We start from the raw sequence: 10,725 nt of genomic DNA, 5'->3' as shown, positions 1-10,725 counted from the left end.
CTGAGGAGGGGGACAGGCCCTGGCCTGGCCCTCTTCACAGGCATCGAACGCACGTTACCCTCATCACTGAGGAAGGGAGGCACAGTACACAAAGCCTGCAGGAGACTCCCCAGATCACGTGCGGGGGAGGGGGAGCCGTCCCCAGAGCTACAGCCACGTGACTGCTTCCATTTAGGGCAGAGTGAACCAGGTGGAGCACAGGCTGGCCGCTGCTGAGATCTAGGAGGGGCTGTACAGGAGCAGCGTGACAGATCCGACTGGTGGGGGACCTGTTTGGGGTCTTGGCTGGTGGTGGGCACACGGGCCTCCACAGGGGAGAGAATCCAGAGCTAGACACACACGCACAAGACAAACACTTAGGCACAAGATCCTCCCCGCCCTCCCCACATACACACGGATACAAGTGCAACTGGGGAGACGTGAGTAAGGTCACGGGCGGGGTCAAGGTCCACACCCCGGCTGTGACACTGCCTCAGAGATTTACAAGCTGCTCCCACTGGGGCAAAGGTACCTGGAGCACTCTGTTATTTTTTAAGCTGCATGTCAATCTACAATGGTCTCAGTAAAAAATTTCTGTTACAAAATTAAGTGACCCTAACTGTAGTTAATGAAATACACGCACACTTTAAAAAAAGAAAGAAAAAGCAGCATCGCGGAGCCAGCCTGGGGGGCAGCAAGGCAGAGAAGGGAGGCTTTTGGGAGCTGCCCACTGCTGGAAGGCACTGGACTCGCCGCCACCCCAGAGGAGAATAGACGGCTTCAGGAGGATCAGGATGCATCCCGTGGTGGAGGCACACAGAGAGGGCTGAGCAGGGGCCCCGGGGTCCGCAGTGCCACACCCACCTCGAAGCGCTCATCCTCACAGCGGTGCAGCTGCTCCTCGTAGGGCGTCTTCTTGGAGCTGACGAAGGTGGAGTCCTCAGACCAGGAGGGGAAGGACACCCAGGTGTCATTCAGCACCTGAGCCAAGAGGAAACGCCGTGGCTGGAGAGGCAGGGGCCCCGTGGCCAGAGGGCTTTATTGTGTGGTCCAGCGTAGAAGAGCCAAGGATAAGGAACAATCCTGATTCTACAGGAAATTACGTTGATCCCTGGGTTGGGAAGATCCCCTGGAGAAGGGAAAGGCTACCCACTCCAGTATTCTGGCCTGGAGAATTCCATGCACTATACTGTCTATGGGGTCGCAAGAGCGGGACACGACTGAGCGACTTTCACTTCAGTTCACTAATTCTGTTGTTGTTTTAGCTGCTAAGTTGTGTCTGACTCTTTTGTGAACCCATGGACTATAGCCCGCCAGGATCTTCTCTGTCCATGGGATTTGCCAGGCAAGAATACTGGAGTGGATTTCCATTTCCTCCTCCAGGGGATCTTCTTGGCCCAGGGATCGAACTCGTGTCTCCTGCGTTGGCAGGCAGATTCTTTACCATTGAACCACCAGGGAAGAGCAAATCATACTAATGGTAACATTAATTTAAAAGTGGTTTTAAGAGAAAACGTGACTTTGATCACATGAACAAATCTTGCTACTTCGGGGTTGGGAAACTTTGTCTATAAAGGGCTACGTAGCAAATATTTTGGGTTGTGCAGGTCACTGGGTCTGTTGGGTCTACAGGAGAATAGCCTTTTATTGTGCTTCATAGATGTCACCTTTTTGAAAGACAGTGTGAAGGTCTGCAGCGACCCTGCACTGAGGGCGTCCGTCAGGGCCACTTTCAAGAGTGTCTGCTCACTTTGTGTCCCCGTGCCACATCTCAGTGACTCGCACAGTACTGCAGACTCTTCTCATCGTTACTGCCCTTGTCACAGGGGCCAGCGATCAGCAACTCACCAAAGGCTCGGAGGGTCAGTGTGTTTAGTGACATAAGGTGCTTCAAATCAAGTATATACTGTTGTTGTTTTTCAATATAACACTATGCTTTGGAACTGTGGTGTTGGAGAAGACTCTTCAGAGTCCCTTGGACTCCAAGGAGATCCAACCAGTCCATTCTGAAGATCAGTCCTTGGTGTTCATTGGAAGGACTGATGCTGAAGCTGAAACTCCAATACTTTGGCCACCTGATGCGGAGGGCTGACTCATATGAAAAGACCCTGATGCTGGGAAAGATTGAGGGCAGGAGGAGAAGGGGATGACAGAGGATGAGATGGTTGGATGGCATCACCAACTCAATGGACACGAGTTTGGGCAAACTCCGGGAGTTGGTGATGGACAGGGAGGCCTGGCGTGCTGCGGTTCATGGGGTCGCAAAGAGTCGGACACAACTGAGTGACTGAACTGAACTGATAGCACGCTTAAATATTACAGACCGCAGTATAGCATAAACATAACTTCCATATGCACTGGGAAACCAAAAAATTTATGTGACTGGCTTTATTGTGGTATTTGCTTTATTGCAGTGGTCTGGAACCAAACCCACAGTATCTGCAAGGTAATGGGACTTCCCTGATGGCTCAGTGAATCCGCCTGCAATGCAGGAGATGTGCATTCAATCCTTGGGTCAGGAAGCTCCCTCAGAAAAGGAAATAGCAACCCTCTACAGTATTCTTGCCTGGAAAATCCCATGGACAGAGGAACCTGTGGGCTACAGTCCATAGGGTCACAAAGAGTCGGATACGACCGAGGGACTGAGCTCACATGCGCACACCCACACACGCCTGGACTCCACTCTGCCTTTGTCCCGGTAAAGCAGCTGCGGGATGTATGTGCACAGGGCCCATCTGTGTGCCAATAAAGCTTTACTTACAAACACAGGCTGTGAACCAGATGCGGTTCATGGGCCATGCTCTGCTGACTCTCAGACTATATATCCTGGAATCGAGCAGCCACTCTTGAATTCTGGAAATGCAGTAAGACTGTCTACTAACTTCAAAAAAGCATCCAGTGGTCAAGCTGAACAGAAACTTGCTGAGGGAGTGAGCCTGGAACAGAGCGGGCTCACGGCAGAGATGAATCTCAGTCTGAAGGATGGAGGAGGAAGCCGAAACCTGTGTGCGAGCAGTGTGTGCTCTGCGGCTTGCCAGAGCCACCAGCGGGGCAAGAAACCATCTTCTCTGCCTAGGCGTTTTGTTTTGCTACATCCCAGGACCATCTACCACCCAGTGCCCGGGGGGGTCAACACCCTTCCATCCATCTGGAACAGGTGACGAGTTTTGTGGAGAGGTAGGGCACGGGCACCATGTAAGCTGACGGAGCCCCTGGGGACGCTACCTCTTTGCAGATGGCTGTCCTCCCGCTGCACTTGGGCTGCTGGTAGGTTTTGGGGAGCGCCCGGTAGCTGGATCCGATGCGCTTGCACGAGGCATAGTCAATTTCCCGGCTTATTCCGTCCCCGGATCTGTCATTCATGGGTGGGGCGAAGGACAGCTCTTTCACCCCCAGGAAGGACTTGAACTGTGCAAAGAGCTCTGGAAATTTCCTTCAGAAACGAAGACAAATGGGATGGGGGGGAGGGAGGGATTAATCAGGAGTTTGGGATTAGCAGATACACACTGCTATACATAAGACAGATGAACGACAAGGTCCTACTATATAGCACAGGGAACTACATTCAGTAATCTGTAATAATCTATAATAGAAAAGAACCTGAGAAAAAAATAAATATATGTTTAACTGAATCATTTTGCTGTATACCAAAAACTAACATGAGATTGTAAATCAACTACACTTCCATTGAAAAAAAAGCCTAAGCACCTTCCTGGGGGTCCAGTGGTTGGTAGTCCACCTGCCAAAGCGGGGCAGGTGGGTTTGATCCTTGCTCTGGGAAGATCCCACACACTGCACAGCAACTACTGAGCTCCTGAGCCCTAGAGTCCATGCTCCGCAATAAGAGAAGCCCAAGCACCGCAACTAGAGAGGAGCCCCCACTTGCTGCAACTAGACAAAGCCTGTGCTCAGCAGTGAAGACCCAGCACAGCCCCTAAAAAATTAATTTAAGAAAAAAAAAAAGGAAGACAAATGGTAAGTCAGCCTCCTGAGGGCTTCTGAGAACGATCCAGGGATATCAGAATGGCTTTGTGCTGAAGCAGGTACTGAACAATGGTCAGAATCAACTTCAGAAAGGAGGGGTGAGAGGCAGAACTAGCATCCAACGTGGTAAAGTCATCGTGTGTGTGACTCCCCCTGCCATCCCTCTGTCACCAACCAGGCCCCACCACTCGCGGGATGTCCTTGAAGCACCCAAGACAAGACTGGCCCAGGCCGGCAGAAGCTGGAGTCAGCGATGTGCCTTGACTGGAAGAGGCCGAGCACCAGGCCAGGGGCTGGCAAACCAGTCAACCTGCCAGGCCTATCTGCAGACAGTTTCACCGGTGGATGGTCACACCCATTCCCTTAGTATTTCCTTGTGCACATTTGCTTGTGGATGATGGTGTCAGAAGCTGCGTGGTTGTGACCCTTGGTCCTTGACAGAAAAAGTCTGCTTCCCTGCTCCCTCCCCCCTTCTCCCTGGACAAATTCTCAGGAATCATAGCAGAATGGTCATGCATGTCGACTGGAAGCTTTTAAAGCAACTGACCCCCACGTCATCTGGCTTGTTTAAATGAATATCAAATTCTACAGAAAGGATGCAGATATGTTGACAGCCGGTGTGGTGATTCTGCCCCGTGACTAAGTCAAGCAGTCTCCCCTCCTTAACTGTGTGCTCCAAGACGGCCATCTGCTGTAGCCCACCTTTAAGGACCGCCTCCCCCACCCCTCAACTTGGCTCACAAGAAAAGCCCATGGGCCAATGGAAACGCAGGCAAGGAAGACGACAACATCGGTGCACAGGATGTCCAAGGTCACGGTGGGACAAACCACTCTGAAGGGTGGCGACGCTGCACCTCCAACTCCGCCACACCGTCACCGGGAGCAGCTCTCCAGACCACTGCATGCGGCTGCCCCCAACGCGCAAACCCGGAAAGCAGTTCACACATGCAGAGAGAGGCATCCTGGGGGAAGGATGCGACACGAACAGTAACTCAGCTGGGCACCACATCCAGATGAGCGAGCGGGGGGCTTCCCTGGTGGCTCAGTGGTAAAGAATTCTCCTGCCAATGCAGGAGACATGGCTTCAGTCCCTGAATCTAGGAAGACCCCACCTGCCGCTGAGCAACTAAACCCTTACACCACAGCTACTGAGGCTGCGAGCTGCAACTATCGCGCCCACACGCCGTGACTACCGAAGCCTGACAGCCCTCGAGCCTGCGCTCTGCAGGAAGAGCAGGCGCTGCAATGAAAAGCCTGAGCACCACAACCAGAGCAGTCCCTGTGCCCTGCAACTAGAGAAAAGCCCGCCCAGCGACAAAGGCCCAGCACAGCCAAACATAAATAAAACTGAAAAAAAAACCCCAAAGAACCAGCCACGTTTTAGCTGAGACGTGTGATCCTGCCATCCTGTTCTGGGCGGCATTCCAGAGCGTTAACAGATCTTCAGCAGGCCCAGAAAGTTAACCCAACGGAAAGGACCAGCCTGATGTGTGCACTCTCAGAACCGCCAGAGAAGCACCTCCTGATGAATCTAACTGGACCTCTGAGTATCCCAGTCCAAGAATGTGACCTTGGCACCAACCACAGGGAGAAACCGAGACAAATGTCCACCGAAACAGACCCTGCTGAGAAACTCATGATACATACAAGTAAGGGAACACTATGCAGTCACTAAAAGTGATCGCGTGGGTCTGAGAATTGCTGAGTTTAAAAAAAAGAGAGAAGGCTGCAGGCCAGCCTGACAGTGTGGTGTCACTGACGTGAAACTCAGCAGCCACACTCAGGCCTAGAGAACAGCGGGCGAAGAGTGAGGGGCCGGCTTCGGGCCTAGAGAACACAGCAGGAGTGAGGGGCTGGCTTCCAGGTCTAGAGAACAGAGCGGGAGTGAGGGGCCGGCTTCAGGTCTAGAGAACAAGGGTGAGTGAGGGGAGGGCTTCCAGGTCTAGAGAACAGAGGGCGAAGAGTGAGGGGCCAGCTTCCAGGTCTAGAGAACAGAGGGGGAGTGAGGGGCTGGCTTCAGGCCTAGAGAACAGAGCGGGAGTGAGGGGCCGGCTTCAGGTCTAGAGAACAGAGTGGGAGTGAGGGGCCGGCTTCCAGGTCTAGAGGACAGAGCGGGAGTGAGGGGCTGGCTTCAGGTCTAGAGAACAGAGGGGGAGTGAGGGGAGGGCTTCCAGGTCTAGAGAACAGAGGGCGAAGAGTGAGGGGCCAGCTTCCAGGTCTGATCCCCCTGAGCTCGCCCACCACCACACAATGCCTCTTTTATGAGAGCTTGCCCCGGGGAAAGGAAGAGCTATCCACTCAGGCCTCAGTTTCCTCAGCTGTAAAATGTACTGAGACGCAGCGAATGCATTTACATTCTTGAGTTCATAGAAGGCTATAAAAAACTGGTCCCCTTTTCAGTTTCTAACTGGTCCTGATGCGAAAGGAAAGCAACTCATGACCCTGGCACTGTAATAAATGTTGCTGAGATGCTCTCTCCTGCAACTTGCAGTGAGTGAATAAGCCACAGAGAGGAAAGCTTTGCCTCCTGATGGACAGAGGGACGTGGGGGGCCGCGAAGATGCGTTTGGCAAAGCGCAGCCCTGCCACAGGGATGCCGACGCGGACATGGTAAAGGATAAACCTGGAGGGAGAACCCAGGCGTGAAGAGAGGCCTACAGCCATACCAGAAACAAAACCCAGACCAGTTTTGTGTTCGGAGGAGGAGCCTGAGCTGTGTGTCTGGTGGTGTCGGCCTGGGTTGGCTGCATCGTAATTAGTGCAGAGGCGGTCACTCCTCAGCCGAGGAAGGGGGCATGACTGACATGGCACGTGGAGGGCTCCTGGAGGTTGGCAAAGGTCCATTTGTGACATGGGTTATGGGTACAAGGGATTGGCCTAAAAATGATTTTACCAAGCCATTCTTCAGTTACGTGGTTTCCTGGACCTGGGTTCTATTTTATGTTAAAAAGAAAAAAAATTTAAAAAGCTTTTTAAATTATTAGGAAGGCTCAGATAGCTGCCCCCAGAGCCTGGCAGCCCCTGCAGTTTTCTTGGGGCCTATACAGGCAGGCTTCCCTGGTGACTCAGACAGTAAAGAATCCGCCTGCAATGCAGGAGGTGATCTGCGTTTGATCCCTGGGTCGGGAAGATTCCCCTGGAGAAGGGAATGGCTACCCACTCCAGTACTCTTGCCTGGAGCATTCCATGGCGAGAGGAGCCTGGTGGCTACAGTCCATGGGTCACAACTCAGTGACTAATGCACACACACTGCGACGAAAAAAGCAAGTCGTGTGTAGTGAGGACTCACCATGTGTGAGATGTTAACAGTCTTCATGCAAGCCCACTTGGAGCTTTTTGGAAAACTGCATAGGTGTGTTTATAATCCCCTTTTGACAGCATGGAAACAGGCTCACATGGGGCTCAGCCCCAGGCTGGGCATGACCATGCTGGCGAGCAGGAAGCGCGCTGGTAGCCAGCACACTGCCCTTCCCACACGGCGCCCCCAGGCCCGCGCCATCCCCTCAGAAGCTGCCGGGCCCTGGGGCGGCTCACGCAGGGCAGCGGCACGGGATGCAAGTGGGTCGGTGACCTGCTAACAGCACTTCTCCTGGGGCACCAGGATGCTGACCAGTCATTTCATTCTTCCTGGTAATTTCTGATAGAATTTTAAAAATCATAATGAATCTCCCGGGAATTATGCTAAGTGGAAAAACGTTGATCCTGAAAGGTTACACAACACACGGTGTATGACTCCACGTAATTCTCTTGCCATGTAAGCTTCCGAGAAGAAGCACAGGTTTGAGGGGTTGCCAGGGGCCCAGAGCATAGGAGGGATATGGATCTGAGTATCAAAGGCCAACACCAGCTTCCTTGTGGTTCTGAAGCTGCTCTGTACCTGGACAGTGGCAGTGGACACACCAGCCTTCACGGGTGATACAGCTGTACACACACACGCACAACGGGAACACGCAGAGATGGGTGGTATCTGAAAGCCAACATCCTGGTTGTGGCGCTGACTACAGATGTGACCGTGGGGGAATGCTCCCCAAAGTTCCCTGTGTTCTTTCTTACAACTGCTGGTGAATCTATTGTGATGTCTGTAACAATTTCAACTTAAAAAAATTGGAAAAAACCGTTTTCCAAATACAACAGCCAAAAGATGGCTGAAAAGCATTTACAGAACAAAATGCAAGGGAGGGAAATGCCACTCACCCTAGGAACGGGCCAACCAGCTGGAGGAGCTCAGAGCCGGACACCAGCTCTTGGTTGAAGAGGGCGATGCAGCGGAGGAAATTCTCGTAGACCTCCTGGCTCTTCAGCACCCTGCGCACCTGCAGGGAGAGGGGGTCAGGGCCCCACCGGCCGCACCCGCTCCCGAGCCCACCGGGCCTGACCCCACCAGGCGCACACGGAGCCACAAGCACAGGCTCTGGAGGGCAGCTGTGGTCTGCAGGGGACTGCTCTCCACTCACACAGCACGTGCCCAGAGCCAGCTCACTGGCTCTGCCCACTGACTCTGGGTAGGAAGGCCCTGGACCACCCCTGCTTCAGAGAAGCCATACAGCTTCTGAGCAGCAGACGTGTGTCCCCAAATGTGGCATGCGCTCCGAGCTCAGCCTTTCCCACGTGTTTCGCCACCTCCTGCCCACCGCCTGCCACCAGCCCCCTGCCACCTCCCCTCACTTTGACTGCTCAGATCCGAGCTGGGAGAGGCCAGCCTGGACCAGGCAAGGCCTGGAGGTCACTGGTCCCGCCGCTCACCTTGTCAAAGAAGGAGAACTCCTGCAGAGTCCCGTACTTGCCCACGGTGGCGATGGACAGGTCTTTGGTGCCACGGAGTTTCATCTTCTTCTGCGGAGAGAGAGTCCATGCCACGGACGCTCTGTGCGTCTCACAGGTGGCCCGTGTCCATCTTTGTGAGAGTCACAGCATCGCCAACACGAGCTTTCCTGACAGGAACCGTCATCAGGTGCTGGCTGGCGGTCTGCCCAGGACCCCCACGGATGAACTTCTCAGGACCACCCACCTCGGCTTCCAGGACTGAGTGTAAAGTGGAAGTCACACAACCACCCTGCCCACAATCTGGGATCTAAATCTCAGCAACTGAGCGCTTTTGCTATCAGGCAGGGGCATCACAGAGTAAGAATAGCAAGGGAGTCATGCCCGTAGATACAGTATCAGGAACTTCTCCTGGCTGCTCCTCCCATGGGCTGTGACTGTGACTGGGGCGGGGGCTGGGGGGGAGGGGAGGAAGTGGGGTGGAGATGGCAACGAGAAGATCCTGGGGAAATCTGGGTTTTTAATTTCTGTGAAGATTGTTCTCTCTAGGCTGGACTTGGACCTGAACTTGGCCACACTCCTGAAACATCGAGGATATTACCAAACCATCTCCCAAACGCCTGAAGAATGATGAGCATGTGTCAAAAGGACACAAGAGCCAACCTAGAGGGGCCCTACTGGCCAGATCTGAGGCAGTTTAGAGTCAAGACAGACAATGATAGTCACAGATTATACTGCGCTTCCACTGCAAGGGGCATGGATGGGTTCGATGTCCGGTCTGGCAACTAAGATTCTGCATGCTGCAAGGTGCAGCCCAGAAAAACAAAGCAAAACAAGGCAAAAAAACACAAAAGAACATGATAGTAACAGATTATAACCCGAGTCCACAAAGACACACATTAAATCAACAGAGATGGAGAACAAGCTCTCCCTTCCAGCAGAAAGCCAACTAGCAAATACACAAGGGATGATGGAATAAGAAAACCACCATCACGTGAGGGTGAGGCGCACAACAGGAGAGGAACTTCAGAGCCTCTCGCCCCTCGGCAGGACACCTTGTGCAGTGACCAACCTGCACAGCTGTGCACAGGCGTCCTGCCCTGAAAGAGCTGTGAAGGTGAGAAGCAGCAGGCTGAGCAGGGTTTCCAGTTTATGCGGAAGGAGATGACACCACATCTCGCACAATCTTGTAAGCCAAGGGGAACAGGTGAACAGCCACCTTAGAGTCGAGTCGTCTTCCCAAACCCCCCCAGACAGTGAATTTCAAGCTGGACTAGGGCCCCAAGCCTGTTGCTCAGGGCCTCCGCATGCTGCTCCCCAGGCCATCTACAAAGAAGGCCAGGCTGCTGAGTGTCCACACATGTCTAGGCGCACAGCTGACGGTTACCTTCGCTGGTGCAGACACGGGACGGAGGAGGGAGGGCCGGGAGCGCTTTTTGCTGTGCTCCAGGTTCTTCTCATGCTCGCTCTTTTGAACACTGTTCATTTCACACGGCCCATTTCCTGTGAACTAAGGACACAAACACAGGAGGTGATCAGCGCTGGTGAGACACGGCCGGACCCATCAGGGCTGGTTCTCAACGCACCTGAGCACAGGGAACCACCTGCGACTCAGCTCGCAACCCCAGTGAGCACTGTCTGCCACGGGCCAGGGGCTGGTCCTACTGCGAGCTGAGCCTGGCTCTCAAGATGCTCACGTTCACTGCAGGAAGATCTGTGTGCCCAGCTCACCACAGGTACACGTTGTGAGACTGCGAGAAGGCTCATGGAAGGCCTAGGAGGACGAGGGTCCTGACGAGGGAGGGAGGCTCAGCGGGGAGACACTGAGTGGGGCCTTGGTGTGGGACTCACCCAGCAGACCACCGACAGGGTGTCTGCCTGTGTGTCTGGGTGCACCACAGGGAGGAAAAGCATTTCAGGTGAGACGACCAGTATATGCAAAGCCCTGGCAGCAAGAGGAAGCTGCTGACGGCTGCCAGGTCACTTGCGGGCCTTCCAGCC

General features: G+C 53.7%; 1 protein-coding gene across 1 annotated transcript in view; it reads right to left on the bottom strand.

Annotated features, from left to right (window-relative positions):
• The window catches only part of SIN3B (SIN3 transcription regulator family member B), a 43,899-nt gene that overhangs the window by 11,316 nt on the left and 21,858 nt on the right, over positions 1–10,725 (bottom strand). The window contains exons 5-9 of the mRNA XM_010845607.1: positions 10,112–10,234; positions 8,707–8,793; positions 8,158–8,276; positions 3,205–3,412; positions 844–960 (exon numbers count right to left, since the gene is read on the bottom strand). Of these exons, the coding sequence (XP_010843909.1) occupies positions 844–960; positions 3,205–3,412; positions 8,158–8,276; positions 8,707–8,793; positions 10,112–10,234 (654 nt within the window). The remainder of the gene's footprint in view (positions 1–843; positions 961–3,204; positions 3,413–8,157; positions 8,277–8,706; positions 8,794–10,111; positions 10,235–10,725) is intronic.

This window comes from Bison bison, unplaced genomic scaffold (genome assembly GCF_000754665.1).
Source record: "Bison bison bison isolate TAMUID 2011002044 unplaced genomic scaffold, Bison_UMD1.0 scf7180017864221, whole genome shotgun sequence".
In the NCBI taxonomy this organism is placed as follows: domain Eukaryota; kingdom Metazoa; phylum Chordata; class Mammalia; order Artiodactyla; family Bovidae; genus Bison; species Bison bison.
This window is presented reverse-complemented; position numbering and strand designations above follow the sequence as displayed.